At 43.1% G+C, this 19611-nt stretch overlaps 1 protein-coding gene across 1 annotated transcript in view; it reads right to left on the bottom strand.

The window, feature by feature from the left end:
* LOC126176647 (arylsulfatase B-like) overlaps positions 1-19611 on the bottom strand; it is a 437026-nt gene that overhangs the window by 50594 nt on the left and 366821 nt on the right. Inside the window, exon 8 of the mRNA XM_049923804.1 lies at positions 14644-14802. Coding sequence (XP_049779761.1) covers positions 14644-14802 — 159 coding nt within the window. The remainder of the gene's footprint in view (positions 1-14643; positions 14803-19611) is intronic.

Raw genomic sequence — 19611 nt, 5'->3', positions numbered from 1 at the left:
GATTTGTCTCGGAGCGGGTGAGTTCACTGCTCCCCCCACCCTCGGAACTCGCCCGCTCAACGCTCACCCCACCGTTCTCGACTCTAGCCAGAGCGTTGAGCAAAGCAACTCAGGTGTCACTCTGGTCTCTGCGGTCTTAGCTCACGCAGTAATACAGCTCACGGCTCGACCTGCTCGACTCAGTGCTTCTGCATCGAAGTTCGTCTCTACTGGATATTGTTCTTCATACTAATACCGCTATGTATATTACATTATTATGTTATGTATACATCATTTGTTTTTATTTTATTTTTATTTGTTTAAACTGACCAGATTAGGTTCCTGACGACTCCTGTTACTATAGGAGTTTTATTATGGACACTCGAATTTACGCTTTAATTACGAGCGAACCGATAAATGTATCGCAAAATGTGATACACCAATATTTTCCTTGTTTTATTCTGCGTAAGGCTATATGCAGCACTTTCGTTTTACAGTCAAATTTATATTTTTTTCTTATTCTGGTACGGATTTTGAGATTTTAGGCGTCTTCGGAAGGAAACGTTCACTTTAAAAATATATGGCTTGCGATGTATTTGTATGAGGTTAATGAAATTTTAATACATTATAGCCAAATATATTGTTAATGTAAATCTCAAGTTACAACATTTTCCAATCACCCAAAAAACCACGATAGTGCAAAATAAATCAATAATCAAAAACTTTGTCATATCGTGGAAATTTCAATAAACAATACAAAATTCTTACTCATTATCTGTGTTACTTCAAAATAGGATCAAATAAGATCAAAATACAGGTATAGTACTGGAATAAACCAAGTTTAAAGGGCAATGTGCCTTCCATTTATTTTCTATTGTAAATGAGTGGTGAGTCATGAAAAAGAGCTAATTCATTACAGGGAGTGAACAGTTCTGATCCGATCTCTGAAAAAAACAGTTTTGCCCATCTCTAGCCAGAGGTCGTACAGCGCGACAGTGTCATCAACGTCATCAATAGGCGTGCGGGGAATCCGCATTGTCGAACAGAGCAATGGCACGCTGGGTAAAAGCCTTCAACGAAGGTCGGCAAACTGTGGCACACATGCATCGGGCAGATAGTCCAAGCGTCTCTGAAGAAGAAGTGCATGCTGTTGCCGTGTTAGTGGACAGTGATCGATGACATACGATTCGAGAGCTCGCCCACGAAACCGGACCAGCGCATACATCTCTGCTTCACATCGTGAAGGAACGCCTGGGCATTTGAAAAATTGCATCACGATGGATTCCGAATGACTTGATGGAAATGCAGAAATGGATGCGTTACGACGTTGCTCAGACGCACTTGGAGCGCCATCAGCGCGAAGGAGAGGCTTTCTTACGCCGTATCGTAGCACTGGATTGGACGTGGGCCACATCATACGAGCTAAATCTGAGACGCCAATCCAACGAGTGGCGTCTTTATGGGTCGCCGCGAAAGTCGAAAGTGCGTCAGAGCCCCAGTATGGTGAAAGTTATGGTGATTCTCGTATACGACACTGATGGTATTATCCTAACGCATTACGTTCCTCCACGGCAGACCATCAATGTACAGTATTAATTTTAGTTTTTGGAGCATCACCTGCGACCAGATTTGCGAAAGAAGCGGCTACACTTTCTACGCAACCCACCCATCATTTTGCACGACAATCGATGAGAGTTGGATATAGTGTACCATCCACTATAGTGCCTGGACTTTCATTTGATTCCGAAGATGAGGCAATCACTTCGTGGCACTAACTTCAGAACTGTTCCAGAGATTCCACAGGCAGTAGACCGCTCCATTCGCACCATCAAAAGAACAGGCTCTGCTAACGGTATGCTACGACTTCCACATGGCTGGCAATGGGTTCTACACAACGTATGTGACTACTTTGAAGGACAGTAATAGGTGCAAACATTTAACTCATTTGTATCGGTTGTGAATAAATAGTTGCCACTATTTAAGTTCCAACCCTCGTATGATACCGACCTTGCATCTAATATACAAAAAGCAGAATTAGTTCATTTTAGAGATGACGCTAGTAATGTAAGCAATCCAAATAGCGATTCAAGGAATGATTCGACATCGAAATTCGGAAAAATTCTCAGGAATCAAAGGCTGTCGCACTCTTCGTTCAAAAGAGAACGAGAAAATCACCACAGGCAAACTTTAGTAGAGATTCGCGAAGCATATAACTAGTACCACCGTCATACCTTAGCAAAAGATCTTACAGAGAAGCCGAAACAATTCTGGTCCTACGTAGTAAAGTCACTAAGCGCGTCTAACCCGTCCATGCAGTCGCTTGTTGAGCAGTCTGGTGTGGAATTTGAAGATAGCAAAACTAAAGCCTGAGTTTTAAATTTCGCGTTTAAGAAATCGTTCACGCAGGAGAATCGTACAAACACACCGTCGTTTTACCATCGAAGTGACTGACATGTGGACGACATGGTAATAAATACCCACAGCGTAGAGAAACAACTGACACAGTTCAACGAAAATGAGGTACCAGGTTCGGACAGAATCCCAGTTCTGTTTTACGAAGAGTGCTCGACGGCACTAGGTCCTTAATTAGCTTGCATTTACTGCGAAACTCCAGCCTGGTGGAAGGTCTCTACCGGCTGCGAAAAAGACGCAGGTGACTCGTGTCATTAAGAAGGGTGAAAGAACCGACTTGCCAAATTAGAGACTGACGTCGTTAACATCGGATGCTGTGGGATTCTTGATCATATTCTGGGTTCGAATGTTATAAATTTCCGTGAGACCGAACACCTGAAGTCCACGAATGACGGCCGAAGTGGCCGTGCGGTTAAAGGCGCTGCAGTCTGGAACCGCAAGACCGCTACGGTCGCAGGTTCGAATCCTGCCTCGGGCATGAATGTTTGTGATGTCATTAGGTTGGTTAGGTTTAACTAGTTCTAAGTTCTAGGGGACTAATGACCTCAGCAGTTGAGTCCCATAGTGCTCAGAGCCATTTGAACCATTCCACGAATGAGCACGGTTTAGTAAACATCTTGCCCTTTTTCATATGACGAAGGGCAACAACAGAGTCCATATTTCTAGATTTCCGAAATCATTTGACACTATACCCCATTGTAGACTTTTAACGACGGTTCGAGCAACTGGAGTAGGTTACCAGATGTGTGAGTGGATCGAAGGGAACAAGATGCACCTGGCGGACACGGTGGGCAGCGACGTGTGGTTGTGGGCTGATGTTGCTGTGGTGCACGGGAAGGATGATACAAGATGACTTGGACAAAATTTGTGGTCGGTGTGATAACTGGACGCTAGCTCAAAATTTAGAAAAATGTAAGTTAATGCGGATGAGTAGGAAAAACAATCCAGTAATGTTCGACTAGGGCATTAGCAGCGTGGTACGTGACACAGTCAGATCGATAAAATATCTGGGCATTACGTTTTAAAGCAAAATGAAATGGAACGGGCAGGATTGTAGTGTGGAAGGAGAAAGTCGACTTCGGTTTAGTGGGAGAATTATGGGAAAGCGTGGTCCACATGTTAAGCAGACTGTTTTATAGGACACTGCTGTGACCTATTCTTGAGTACTTCTCGAGTATTTGGATCGGCATTCGGTGGGGTTAAAGGAAGACGTCCAAACGGATCAGACGCGGGCTGCTAGATTTTTTGCTCGCAGGTTCGAACAACACGCAAGTGTTGCAGAGACGCTTCGGGAACTCAAATGGGAATCCCTGGAGGGAAGGCGAAGCTCATTTTGACGAACGCTACTGAGAGAATTTAGAGAACCGGAATTTGAAGCTGACTTTTCAAAATCATTCTGCTGCTTCCAATACACATCGCACGTGTGGACCACGAACATAACGTACGAGAAATTAGCGTTCCCACGGAGGCAGATAGACAGTTGCTTTTCCTCTGCTCCGTTTACGAGTGGAGCAAGAAAGGAAGTGAGTAGCAGTGGGACAGGGTACCCTCCGACTTCTGCGAATAGTTTCACTCTCAGTTTCACAACGACACAACGTACTCAATTCTCCACATGTAGAGATACTATACTGGAAACTTCAAAATATTTGGGTGTTCACGCTGATGAGAATTTAAGCTATCCAAAATAACTAAGGTTTGCCATTCTTGCATTTTTATACCAGCATTTACATACATATTTCGCAAGCCAGCGTACGATGCATGGCGGAGGGTACTATGTGCCACCGCTACCGATTTCCTCTCCTGTTCCACCGCAAACAGATCGAGGGAAAAACGACTGCCTATGTATCTCCATACGAACCTCAGTTTCGCTTATCTTTGTGACTCTTACGCGAAATGTGCATTAGTTGCAGTAGAATTGTTCTGCAGTCGGCCTCAAATGCCTACGCTTGTTTTAGACTAGGCTGCTCCTGAATACCTGATGATGGATAGCTTCCGAAACGCATCATATGAGCTATAAAGTCATTCTTTGCCGATTGTTCGATTTTTACCATTGCGACCCAGTCAGGCTGAATGTGGAATAACTGACTGTTTTAATTTCAAGTTTGACGTCACATATCAAATGAAGAAAGAAATATTTTTTTCGCGTGATGCACTTACAGATCAACTATTTTCGAATTTTGTCCTTTACTTCTACTGTGAAACTTTACTTCTTGCCAAATTTTACCATTATCGATCAACGTCAAGTACGCCATTGGTTTTGATGAGTGAGTTTGCGAGTATCAAAACATGTGTCATAAATGGCCCTACCTTTTGATTGCATTGACTTAGGAGCTAACGTTTATTATACCGCCAGGAGACCATAGACTTTAGTATGTGACATAACTGTAAACTTGATACGTCGACCCGTCCCTGCGAAAAACAGACGCACGGAGGGACCGTCAGATTAGATATGACGAAACAATTGGTTTTTCGTGTGACATTATTAGAAATTTACAGTTTTCGGATTATTTCCTTTTGTTGCACTGTGAAACTTTCCTTCTTGCCAAATTTCGTGATTCTAGGCTAGCGCGAAATACTCTGTAGGTTTTGATGAATTAGTTTTCGAGTATTAAAAAAAAATGGTTCAAATGGCTCTGAGCACTATGTGACTTAACTTCTGAGGTCATCAGTCGCCTAGAACTTAGAACTAATTAAACCTAACTAACCTAAGGACATCACACACATCCATGCCCGAGGCAGGATTCGAACCTGCGACCGGAGCGGTCGCTCGGCTCCAGACTGTAGCGCCCAGAACCGCACGGCGAGTATTAAAACATGTGACTTAAATGACCATATCTTTTGAATACACTGACTAAGAAGCTTCAAGCTTTTTCACCACTAAGGGGCCATTGACATTAGTATGTGACATTTCAATACGCTACGTCTACGCGTTCCTGAGAATAAACTGTTTTTATCAGACAGACAACATAGGCATCCTATGAGCGTTCCGTTTGAATCGACTGAGGCGTGCAACACTAACAATTAACTGCAGTGAAATATCGAAAAAATTTCATTTCCATGTATTCGTAAAAACACCATTGAAATTATGCAGTAGGCTCCCTGTGTGTGATGATCCCAGAGGGTTTCAGTAGGGTGGGCGCAGCTCCTTCCCGTGTCTGCAATGCGGCTTTGTAAACATCTCTAAGGCAAAGTCTCTTCATGGCTCTATACACGGCTATCGTTAATCACCTGTAGCCGTTTGTGCTTCCTAGCTGAAACCTCTCAAATGCGCTGCCAGATGTCAGGGATTCCCTTAAGTTGACTCCACTGTAAGAATGTCTTAGCACAATTTTTTTCACAGATCTGTGTTTATATCGTCGTCATAATTGTCACTCTTTGTGCCAGACGATGATGTATTTACGTTGATACATTCAGCAGCATATGTGGACACTGTCTGCGAAATACGTTGCTGATAGACTTAGTAGCAAAAATTATTAAACGTCACGTGCAATACCACAGTATTTCACACATCTCAGTGTTTATGACGTCGTATCTCCTGATCTACGTGTGAGACAATGATATAATTTTACAGGTCATTGAGCTGCACGTGTGGGTACTCTCTGCAAAATATGTTTCGAATGGCAAAGAAGTAATAAACTTATCGCCATGCACAATATGACAATTTTTCACAAATCTCAGTGTTTATAGCGTCATATCTCCTGAACTATGACAGTTAGGTGGTTCTTACGCCGACAGCAATTGTTGTCTAGCAGTAAGGGTTATGTGTACCAAGCGTGGTTGAAGTAGATCCAGTGGCTTAGGACGTAACGTGGGACACATACACACTCATACACACATCCAATTTTATAATATGTTTGGATGTTCAGAGTGTGTGCTGCAGGATTTGTGTTTTTAGTAGTGTTCAAAAAATGGTTCAAATGGCTCTGAGCACTATGGGACTCAACTGCTGTGGTCATAAGTCCCCTAGAACTTAAAACTACTTAAACCTAACTAACCTAAGGACAGGACACAGCACCCAGCCATCACGAGGCAGAGAAAATCCCTGACCCCGCCGGGAATCGAACCCGGGAGCCCGGTCGTGGGAAGCGAGAACGCTATCGCACGACCACGAGATGCGGGCTAGGAGTGTTAATTTCATGACTTGCAATTAGGCGCCGGCACAGGTACGGTGACGTAGGGTTGGGACACAGAGACAGTGTGCATTGCAGTTGCAGGCCGTCAACATGGGTCTTGACGATAAGCCGTATTGTCGAAACAACAGCTGCAGCTGTTTGCGAGTGTCGGCGCATTAAAGGAATATCGACCAATCCTCTTTCTGCGGTGGGATTGAGGAACGTGATTCGGATGTTCGAATTAACTGGCGATTTGGGAATCGCTTCTGGAAGAGGGCCGGCCGCGGTGGTCTAGCGGTTCTAGGCGCTCAGTCCGGAGCCGCGCGACTGCTACGGTCGCAGGTTCGAATCCTGCCTCGGGCATGGATGTGTGTGAAGTCCTTAGGTTAGTTAGGTTTAAGTAGTTATAAGTTCTAGGGGACTGATGACCATAGATGTTAAGTCCCTTAGTGCTCAGAGCCATTTTTCCTGGAAGAGGCCGAAGGCAAATTAAGCCACAAACTGTTGAAGAAGTTACTATTGCCATGGCTGACAATGCGGGACGCAATGTACTATCTTCAAGCAGTGCACGAGATGTACGACCACATCTGAACGTTCTATTGCCCATCATTCGAAACATGCTACGAACAGTTGTGAAACGGAGTCTGTGGTACGGTTCCAGACTGTCGCGGACAGAGATGGTCGTTACACCGAGGAACGTCTGTAACCTTGGAAGTAAACATGGTACGCAATGAACAAACTTTACCTGTGTAAGTAGGCTGTTTAGGTTTTTATGTCGGTAACGCCACGTAGTGCTCTGTATGAAAATCGCTGACTGCGCTGTGTGCAGTCTGTGGCTGGTTGGACTCATTGTTGAAATATTCACTAGTGTAGTGTTGGGCAGTTGGATGTGACCAGCGCGTAGCGTTGTGCAGTTGGGGGTGAGCCGCCAGCAGTGGTGGATGTGGAGAGAGATGCCAGAGTTTTGAGAGGTTACTATAAGCGGATGATCTGGACCTGTGTCCGCCAGAAAAAGGAAATATATATATATATATATATATATATATATATATATATATATATATATATATATATGATCAATTTTGAACATTATTAAGGTAAATACATTGTTTGTTCTCTATCCAAATCTTTCGTTGGCTAACTATGCCTATCAGTAGTTAGTGCTTTCAGTAATTAGAATCTTTTATGTAGCTGGCAGTATTGTCAGTATTGGCTCTCGCTGTATTGCAGTAGTTCGAGTAACGAAGATTTTTGTGAGGTAAGTGATTCATGAAAGGTGTAGTTTATTATTAGTCAGGGCCATCCTTTTGTATTGATTATTGAACGTCAGACTGCGTTGCACTAAAAATATTGTGTGTCAGTTTGGTGATGATCAGAATAAGTAAAGAGAAAACTGTTTGAGTACGTTGAGTTTTGCTCAGCTGTTTTATAATCAAATAACGTAGAAGTTTATCAACACAGTCACTCATAATTATTCAAGGGGATGTTCCACCCGCTCATGAGGAAATTAAAATGAGTTTCTTCCAATGGTTTCTACGTTATACAATTGTTTCCAGGATGTTTCATTGTCCCACGATCGCTCGTTTACCATGGGTGTCCTCTCAAGTTCTATTATGTAACGTATACCTACGCTGATTCAAGCTGCGGACAAGAATAATATACAGACGAATGAGAGGATGTGTCAGATGATTATCAGTTTGGCTTTAGGAAAGGTAAGGCACAGCCTACGCAGTTCTGACGTTGTACTCGATAATGGATGTAAGACTTAAGGAATATCATAATACGTTGATTGAACCCCTCGATCTAGGAAAAACATTCGGCTATGCAAAATGGCGCTAGGCTTTCGAAATCCCGAGAAAAATAGCAGTTAGCTGTGGATAGAAATGAGTGATGCACAATATGTACAACAACCGAAAGGGAACAATAAGACCTAGAACCGGGTGCTCGTTCTCAGAAGGATGTGAAACGGGGATGCAGTCTTTACTCCCTACTCTTCAATTTATATATCGAAGATACGATGACAGAAATAACAGAAAAGTTCAGGAGTATTACTAAAATTAGGGTGAAAGATATAAATGCTAAGATTCGCTTATGGCGTCGGTGAAATTGAAGAACAGTTATAGGAATGAAAGCAACGACCAGCTTACACAGTTCAGAATATGGATTCAGAGTAAACCGAAAAAAGCCGAAAGTAACGAGAGGTAACAGAAATAACAACGGCGAGAAACTTAACGTCTAAAATGGGGAGCACGCACTAAATAAAGTTAGAGAGTCTACTGTCTTCGAAGAAGAATAACATTTCATGGCCAACAACGTGTACATAAATAACGGATCAGCACAGGGAAACGGAGAATTCCTGGCACGAAGTAATCTGCTGGTATCAAACATAGGCCTCAATTTGAGGAACAAGGTTCTCAGAACGTACGTATGGGACACAGCAGACTGTACAGTAGTGAATCATGGTCTTTTGGGAAACAGGAATGGAATTGATAAATTGTGCTACAGGAGGATGTTGAAAATTAGATGTACTGATAAGGAATGAGAGGGTTCTCCGCAGTATCAGCGAAGAAAAAAAAGGAAAACACTGACAAGAAGTAAGGTGGAAATAGGACATGAGATATGTAAGTGTAAATGCCGTGTGACTAGGGCCTCCCGTCGGTAGACCGTTCTCCTGGTGCAAGTCTTTCGACTTGGCGCCACTTCGGTGACTTGCGTTGCGATGTGGATGAAATGATGATAAGGACCACACAACATCCAGTCGCTGAGAGGAGAAAATCTCCGACCCAGCCGGGAATCGAACCCGGGCCATTAGGGTTCGACCACTCAGCTACCAGGGGCGGACATGAGATGTGTTAGGCATCAGGAAATAGCTTCCAAGGTACTAAAGGCAGTGGCAGAGTATAAAACCTGTATGGGATGACAGAAGCCAAAATACGTCTACAAATAATCTAGAAAATAATGTCGGAGTGACACTCTGAGCCGGCCGCAGTGGCCTAGTGGTTCTAGACACTTCAGTCTGGAACCGAGCGACTATTATGGTCGCAGGTTCGAATCCTGCCTCAGGCATGGATGTGTGTGATGTCCTTAGGTTAGTTATGTTTAAGTAGTTCTAAGTTCTAGGGTACTGATGACCTCAGATGTTAAGTCCCATAGTGCTCAGAACCATTTGAACCATTTGATAATCTGAAATGAAGAGTTTGGCACAAAAGAGGAATTCTTCGTGGGACACGTTAAACGAGGCAAAAGGCCAATGGCTCAATAAATCGAAAATGTTCACCAATACATCTATATTTTCTCATCTGGCCTTATTGACTGTTTTATTTATTGGCACAGATGTAAGCAGCAATGCAGTACACCGTGGAACTGCGGTCAGTAGTCGACTGAAGAGGTTGAAAGTGGATGTTGGATCAGGGAAGAAGATACATGATTTTTCTGAATTATTTTCATACTCTAAAGTATGTTGAGGAGGAACCTTGCTAAATTATGTTCCTGTGCAGAAAATTCCATAAAGAATCCACTGAAACCATGATACATGTACATTTTTTCAACATAGTTAGAATATTTGTATCCATAACTCTATAATTTCAAGCTCTGGAAATACTGACTAACGAGTCTAAGTTCTTTCTCATTTCTAAGCTGACCAATTGAAGTAATTCTATAAAAGTTTCTTAGCTAGTGTTCACAGATAAAATAGAAGTTCTGAAGTTAATTTTGTCACAGAATCATTATGTATTGTACAGCATATAGCGAGTCAGTGACCATGGCGACTTTTCGTTTAAGTGGCAATGCACTTCTGACCGCTACAGAAGACGACTGGCTCTTTCCTTTTCGGTATAAGAAACAAATAGGTAATTTTTATGACGGAAATGATTCTCATTTGTAATTTTTCTTGTGGTACACGTTGTTTTTTTTTTTTGTCTTTGAGTGTTGTTAGTAACTTTGTTTTAGTGTTGTTTCTGGAACTGGACTGGTGTACCTCCCTTAAGCTTTTTTAAATTAGGTGTTTCGTGCAGGAGCATAATTGCAGTAATGGGGTAGAAACTGCATACGTTTGCGAAGAATGGTGATTTCTTCGTAAGTTTTTTGTGGAATATTAGGTATTGGATAGTATGTTTGAACTAACCCCTAGGCTTTCACTTAGGCGAAATGACCTATTCCAATCAGTTTCATTTAATTAGAGAAACACTGGAAAACTGGGAAAATGTAAAAGGAAGACGTGCCACTGGACTATATCAGAAGCTTGTTTCTTATCTACACGAATGTCTATTAATACTGTTCAATACGCCATACTATCGAAGTGTCACTTGGTTCAAATGGCTCTGAGAACTATAAGACTTAACTTGTCAGGTCATCAGTCGATTATAACTTAGAATTAATTACCTAATTAACCTAAGGACGTCACACACATCCATGCCCGAGGCAGGATTCGAACCAGCGACCGTAGCAGTCGCTCGGCTCCTGACTGTAGCGCCCACAACCGCACGGCCACTTCGTCACTTGGTCTCTGCTGTGTAACATCAGTACATGTAAAGTTTTAAATTGCAACATGAAGTTGATACGCTAGCATGGGGTCACTGTAATGTTTGGCTGACATGTGTATAAGTTCCAAAATTCCTTTTTGTTTGTTTGTCTTTTTGATATGTTGTGTGTGTCCTTATACTTAGATTCTTGTATTTCAATTCGGTTTTCTATGCTATTTTGTAGTTGATAATTTTAAATACAAATTCAGAGAGCGTTGGCACCACATTTCCAGATGGTAAAGATTGCAGATTTTTCAGAAGTTCGTTTTGCACATTGTTTCTACTAGACACTGTGCAAATGCATATAAAAATTAGAATGTTGATTGCATTCTGTAGTGTAACTCAGTATCTCCATAGCCTATGAAATAGTGCTCACGAAGGTGAAACGTTATTGAAAATTTGAGAAAGGGACAGATAGTAATCGTCTGTATTACGAAGCACCAATAACATAACCTCACATTGAATAAGCAGCTACTTTTAGGTATTTTAGATGTGGAGATATCATTGTAACACTTTAAAAGCATCAGAGAACAATTTAGATGTGTAAATATTTGATAGGTATTTTAGATGTGGAGAAATGATTGTAACAATTGACAAGCATCAGAGAAAAATTTAGATGTGTAGATATTTGATATGAGGCGACATTGTGCATTACACCAAATTTAGACCTAAAACTGGCATTAATTACTTCCTTCCACTACATGGGATAAATCTAGGTTGCCTATTTATTTACTTGCCTATATTGTGTAGTATTTTAAAAAATGGTTCAAATGGCTCTGAGCACTATGGGACTTAACATCTCAGGTCATCAGTCCCCTAGAACTTAGAACTACTTAATCCTAACTAACCTAAGGACATCACACACATCCATGCCCGAGGCAGGATTCGAACCTGCGACCGTAGCGGTCGCGCGGTTCCAGACTGAAGCGCCTAGAACCGCTCGGCCACCAGCGGCTGGCTGTAGTATTTTTGCCAACATGTGTTTTCCACAGTTACAGGGTTGGTCATGTGCCACATCGCTAATTTAGGTCTAAAAATGAAAGCCGGTTCGTAACGAACACTTAACTAAATTGGAACATTAACACTGTGTATCCATGTTATTGATATGTCCATGTTCCTCCAAAATACTAAAAATGAAGTGTAACTGCCTGTTTAGCGTGTTATTTACGGGCCACATGTCTTTGGGCATGAAAATAGCCTTGGGTCATTTAATTTGAAAGTTCACAATCACGTCTTACCGACTGATTTGTCAGATTTGTGTGTGTGTGTTTTAGACGTCGAATTAATACTGTGACAATTTAGATGAGAAAAACTATCATTAGTCTTCAGTCTACGTGAGGAGGAATTACAGGACATCCTGAGTGGAATGAGCAGTCTGCTGAGCACAGAATATGCAGTAAACTGAAGAAATATGAAACTAATGAGGACTGATAGAAATTAGATTAGTGAGAATTTTAACATCAAAATTGGAGACCACAAAGGTGACAAAGTGAAGGAATGATGCAACCTTGGAAGTAACATATGACAGACGAAGAAAGGCGGTCGCAAAAAGAGGACTAAAACTAAACTAAACTAAACTCATCCCGGACAGGCCATGAGCCGTATGTCACTTTACGAGACGGGAGCCTCTACTTCTCAATCAAGTAGCTCCTCAGTTTTGCCTCACAAGGGCCGAGTGCATCCGGCTTGCAAACAGTGCTGGACAGACCGGATGGTCACCCATCCATGTGCTAGCCCTGCCCGACAGCGCTTAACATCGGTGATCCGATGGGAAACGGTGTTACCACTGCGGCAAGGCCGTTGGCAAAAAAAGAGCAAATAGAGAACTAGCACAAACAAAAAGGACATCTTTTCCGGAAAGAAGTCTACCAGTACCAAACTGGTTTTAATAAGACAAAGAAGTTTTCGAGTACACAGCATTGTAAGGAAGTGACAGGACAAAGCCGATGCCTGGTATCGGTGTGCACTGTAAAGCAGTGAAAATAATTCGCGAACGTGTTCTATGTCATAAATTTTAGCAACCAGATGAGGCAGCGTCCTGTTTTCTAGGTCGCAGACATACTGTATTTATACACTACTGGCCATTACAATTTCTACAACAAGAAAAAATACAGATGATAAAAGGGTATTCATTGGACAAATATATTATACTAGAACTGATATTTTCACGCAGTTTGGGTGGATAGATCCTGAGAAATCAGTACCCAGAACAACCACCTCTGGCCGTAATAACGGCCTTGATACGCCTGGGCATTTAGTCAAACAGAGCTTGGATGGCGTGGACAGGTACAACTGCCCATGCAGTTTCAACACGATCATCAAGAGTAGTGACTGACGTGTTGTGACGAGCCAGTTGCTGGGCCACCATTGACCAGACGTTTTCAACTGGTGAGAGATTTGCAGAATGTGCTGGCCAAGGCAGCAGATAATTTTCTGCGTCCAGAGAGGCCCGTACATGACCTGCAAAATGCGGTCGTCCATTATCCTGCTGAAATGTAGGGTTTCGCAGGGATCGAATGAAGGGTAGGGCCAAGGGTCGTAACACATTTGAAATGTAACGTCCGCTGTTCAAAGTACCGTCAATGCGAAAAGAGGTGACCGAGACGTGTAACCAATGGCATCCCATACCATCACGCCGGATGATAGGCAGTATGGCGATGACGAATACACGCTTCCAATGTGCGTTCACCGCGATGTCGCCAAACACGGATGCGACCGTCATGATGCTGTAAACAGAACCTGGATTCATCCGAAAAAATGACGTTTTCCCATTCGTGCACCCAGGTTCGTCGTTGAGTAGACCATCGCAGGTGCTTCTGTCTGTGATGCAGCGTCGAGGGTAACCTCAGCCATGGTCTCCGAGCTGATAGTCCATGCTTCTGGAAACGTCGTCGAGCTGTTCGTGCAGATGGTTGTTGTCTTGCAAACGTCCCCATGCGTTGACTCAGACGTGGTTGCACGATCCGTTACAGCTACGCGGATAATATGCCTGTCATCTCGACTGCTAGTGATACGAGACCGTTTGGATCCAGCACGGCGTTCCGTATTACCCTCCTCAGCCCACCGATTCCCATATTCTGCTAAAAGTCATTGGATGTCGACCAACGCGAGCAGCAACGTCGCGATACGATAAACCGCAATCGCGATAGGCTACAATCCGACCTTTATCAACGTCGGAAACGTGATGGTACGCATTTATCCTCCTTACACGAGGCATCACAACAACGTTTCACCAGGCAACGCCGGTCAACTGCTGTTTGTGTATGAGAAATCGGTTGGAAACTTTCCTCATTTCAGCATGCTGTAGGTGTCGCCACCTTCGTCAACCTTGTGTGAATGCTCTGAAAAGCTAATCATTTGCATATCGCATCATCTTCTTCCTGTCGGTTAAATTTCGCGTCTGTACCACGCCATCTTCGTGGTGTAGCAATTTTAATGGCCAGTAGTGTAAATAGCGCTAAGTACCTTCCAGTGCTGGATGTCGCTTCAAGGGTCATTCATTCCTCATGAGTGTCAACATAGTGTAATGTAATCACACGTCCACCGACAAGAGCAGGCAAATTGCCTGTTGAACAAATAAGTTCACACACTAAGCAACAGTGCAGTAGCGCAAGCCTTACCGTTAACATATTTTAAATTTCCGACGCGCAGAGCGGCGTAGCCCTCGCGGTCGTCGATGTTGATGAGCACGTGACGACGCGGGGAGCTGGTGCCACCACGTAGTAGCGATGGCCACATGTCCACTCCGTCCAGGCGGCCCAGAGACCGCACGTCACCCCCTGTGAAACGAAAGTGCGTGACACATTACCCTAGTATTTCATTGCAGCAGTTGCAAATAAGGCACTCCGTCTTCACAATTGGCCCATCGGGACCATCCGACCGCCGTGTCATCCTCAGCGGAGGATGTGGATAGGAGGGGCGTGTGGTCAGCACACCGCTCTACCGGTCGTTATGATGGTATTCTTGACCGGAGCCGCTACTGTTCGGTCGAGTAGCTCCTCAACTGGCATCATGAGGCTGAGTGCACCCCGAAAAATGGCGCATGGCGGCCCGAATGGTCACCCATCCAAGTGCCGCCCACTCCAGACAGTGCTTAACTTCGGTGAAGTTGCAAATACATAGTCCTGTATTTGGACAGTCCAGTGGTTCGAGACAGATTCAGAGAGTTGCAACGTATGGGCTGGCTTCTTCGTAAGTAGGGAACACTTCAGAGAAACGGGAAATTTGGAAATTTGTAGTGACAGTCCTATGTGGTTGTAGACATCACGTAACATACACTATCCGATGAAAACTATCCGGCCATATATTAGTGGACATCAATATGGGATGTGTCTAGCCTTCTTGTTTATGATGGGTTGAATTCTGCTGTTGACAGTTTCGGTAAGGTGTGAGAGTGGTGTGCAGGAATGGCAGGCACTCTTCTTCAACAGTAGTGATGTTGGACGCTGGAGTTTTGACCAAAGACAATATTTTAACTCACCCCGAAAGTGTTCCATAGTGTCACATCGGGACTGTAGGCAGGCCAATCCATTTCAGGACTGTTGTCAGTCACAAAAAATTGCCTTGCAGATGCTGCTTTATGCCAAGGTAGACTAACGTGCTATTCTCCAAGCAATCGTCATCTGCGAACTGTTCTTATACTACATGCAGTACACATTACAGTAAAATGTGTTGACATCCTTCCGCATTTTCTTGAGCGCAGTGATGAGGCCACGAAAAACTACCCCATAACTGAACACCAACCCCTCCGCACTTCGTTGACAGACTACAGATAATGGTAGGTAAAGTTCTACAGCCATTCACGAAACCCAAGTCCTTCCCCCGGACTGCCAAATGGCGTGATTCATCATCCCAAATCACTCGTCTCCAGTTATTGCCATGTACCAATCCAGGCCGTCACTAAACATTTACTACAGAAATGTGTGGCTTACGACGAGCTTTTCGAACTTTGTAACTCACTCATTCCAATTAGATGCGCGCAGTCTTCGTGCTAGATTGACTACTGGTAGCCGGCCGGTGTGGCCGAGCGGTTCTAGGCGCTTTAGTCTGGAACCTCGCTACCGTAACGGTCGCAGGTTCGAGTCCTGTCTCGGGTATGGATGTGTGTGATCTCCTTGGGTTGGTTAGGTTTAAGTAGTTCTAAGTTCTAGGGGACTGATGACCGCAGATGTTAGGTCCCATAGTGCTCAGAGCCATTTGAACCATTTGACTACTGGTAACATTTTGGAACGCAGGAGCGACTCTTTCCACCGATTACATGCGATTTTTTACAGCCATGATCCTCAGTTCTCTCTGGTCCCTGTCCGTCAGCTCTTGAGCTCTGGCAGCTCTTGGTTTAGTTGCGCTTGTTCCGTCACGTTTCCACTTCACTACCACCTCTCCAATAGTTGACCTGAGCAGCTTTAGAAGGGTTGAAACGTCCCTGATGAATTTGTTACTCAGGTGACATCTAGTGAGTAGTCAACATTGGATTCACTGAGCCCTCCTGACTCGCTTATTCTGCTGTTACTACTTCTCTACTGACAACACAGTACTTGATGGTAAATTTCACATTACATTCATATGTACGAGTACTTTTGTTCTGATAGTTTGTATGCACAGCGTTCTTAGTCTGCACTACTGATGTTTTTTTCTGTGTTAGAACTAATCTCGCACAATGATGAAATTTTAATTACCACTGTCAGAGCCAGGATTCCGACTACGTGGCAATGATTAACGGAGGTAAGAAAAATACTCTCGCGCGTGTGTGGGCCGCAATTGTAATTAGTAACTGAAGATCTTTTGCTTTAAAGTGAACTGACTAGCCGAGGAAATTAATATGAAGTTTATTACATTGTTCAACTTATATGCTCATGTTTTAAGATTCAGCGAGTCTTACATTCATTAACGTAACAAATAATTTGAGATTAATATTGTTAAAAAAGAGAACTTCAGGAAAGCATTTAATCTTAAATCAAAATGAAATGAAATATCATTTTTATTAAAGCCCACCACGTAAGTCGGCAACAATCAAAAAATAATAATAACAATTATAATATATTAAATTACGACGGCCGACGGACGCGAGATTGGCGCCGCAACTTTGGGAACCGATCAATATGATTCTGTTGTAATGAATGTAATTATGTATGTGTCTAATTGTTGTAAAATATTAATGCCTATATGAATTCTTTTGCATGTACAACAACAAAATCACACCCTGAGAAGAGCTTGAGAAGAAAAAGTGTAGAAAAGAAAAGGGATTACGAGAAAAAAAATAAAGGTAAGGCCTATTGTGCAAGCATCCTGTATAGCTCTGTGCGGAATATCGAACCCATATGTACATGAGATACCTTCGGTGAAAAAAAAAAATAGTAAGTAAAGTGCAATTTAAATTGTGTGCATTTGTGTATTTATGCGTTTATTTTTGGAGGGGATAATTATTCGTGTATGTATCAGTGTTAAAGATTTGTCAGTGGCTTAAAGTGAATTTATTATGGGTAAGATAGGACAAGCTAAAGCATCCGTACCAGACGAACAAAATTTTGGTAATATGGAAAGTGAGGGTCATTTGCAATACGTAAACGAATCCCAAGCCACCGCCTCGGATAACATAATTTCCTGAGAGGGGGGCGAGGATCTGAGGACGGTGAATGACGCTCCACAGCAGCAGAATGGGAATAGAGTAACCACTCCACCGCCTGGGCAGGGGGGCCAATCGAGTGCTAGATTAAGTATGCTCACCGATTGCAGACCCATTTGCAGAATTTCTGCGCAGGTTAGAAGAAAGAGATAGGGAAAGAGATCAGAAACTGGCTCACATGCTCTATGAGCAAGAGCAACAAAGAGAACAGAAAGAAAGGGAAAAAGAAAGAATGTCAGAACAGAGTGAAAAACAAAGAGACGAAAAACTGGCTCAGATGCTCTATGATCAAGAGCAACAAAGAGAACAGAAAGAAAGGGAAAAAGAAAGAATGTCAGAACAGAGGGAAAAACAAAGAGACGAAAAACTGGCTCAGATGCTACATGAGCAGGAGAAAAAATTAATTCAAAAGTTCATTGAGCAACAGCAGCGCAATGAAGCGAAGCTAGATAGTATCCAAAGCGAACTTGCCGAGATGCGGGACGCTTGCAAAGAAATCCCCGATCTTGTGCAAAGCTTAGCCGGCGAGATGCAAAAATTACAGATATCGCAGGCTAGGCTTGAAGATAATGTCCAGACTTTAACCAACCGCGTGGATAATGTGGAGATAGCTGCACGGAAAAGTATTGACGCATTTTTGGAAGTGCAAGCTCAAAAAGTAGAAAAAGAATTTAATGAATGGCTAGAAGTAAAATATCGCGAGATATCTGCAAAGACTGAAAGCGACGTAAAAACAGCTGTAGAACAAGCGACTGCGGCCGCGAGTGTAAATATTGACGCAAGCGTTGCCGCACTACGTGCCGAATTAACACAGATCAAATCCCGTCTGACAGCGGAGTTGCCAAATTGGCAACAGGAGGTCGCGCGGAGACTGTCTGTGTTGGAAAGCAATGTAAACAGTGGCGGACAGGTAATGAATCCGACTCCGCGTACTGATTACTATAATAACGCTGACGGTAGGCAGGGTGCGAGTGCGCAACCGCAACCTAATGCGAATTATGAGCACGAACAACATGCGATACCGTGCAGCGCACATCAGGAAGTTATGAGTGTCACAGAATATAGCAATCAGATGTGCAAAAAAGAGGACAATGTAATAAAACACAGGACATTCCAACCCTTCAATAGCGAAAAACGAAATGTCCACCCTGTGGTATTTATTAAGAGCTTCAGGAATGTGTTTCCCAGGGCATGGACGGAAAAACAAAGAATACAGTTCGTGGTCTCCTTTATTCAAGGTGACGCGGCACTGTGGGCCACCGACGTGTCGGAAAAATGTCTAACGACGCAACAGTTTGAAGGTGCATTCTTGCAAAAATTTTGGTCCGATAGCGTCCAAGAAAGACTACGAAAGGAGTTGTACAGCCCAGAAATGTACAATCCTAAGATGGGAACGTTACGCAAATATTTCGAAAAGTATATAAACAAAACCAGGTACTGGGACGAGCCAATGTCCGATCGTGACATAATCAGATTAATAAAAATGAAGTTGCCCAGTGAAATTAAAAAACATTTCATCAGTGTGCCGGAATACGATATAGAACAATTCATGGAAATAGTGGATTCTGTTGACTTATTGATCGAAGATATGAAAACCGAAAACAAGTGAAACTATGCAGGCTGTAATCAACAAAAATCCGATTACAATAGCAGCCACAGTAACGGTAGTAACTTAGTACCAAATGTTAACGGGAATAGGCAAGAGCAGCGGCAACAGAATCGAGCCACAAACAATGGCAATGGTTATAATGGCAACGGTTATAATCGTCAAAATCTAAAGTGACATCATGATTGACGCATGAGTATTGGATATAATGGTAACGGCAATCCGCAATGGCGGAACAACCGAAACCAGTGGCGTGGTAGTAATGAACCGACACCACAGTGGCAACAAAACAAAGCGCCACAATGGAACGCCAACCCAGGTCCATCACAGAACATGTCAGGAAGCTACAACCGACCACCG

The sequence above is a fragment of the Schistocerca cancellata genome, chromosome 3 (assembly GCF_023864275.1).
Source record: "Schistocerca cancellata isolate TAMUIC-IGC-003103 chromosome 3, iqSchCanc2.1, whole genome shotgun sequence".
NCBI lineage: Eukaryota > Metazoa > Arthropoda > Insecta > Orthoptera > Acrididae > Schistocerca > Schistocerca cancellata.
The sequence above is the reverse complement of the archived record's forward strand: the minus strand, read 5'-3'. Positions and strand labels throughout refer to the sequence as shown.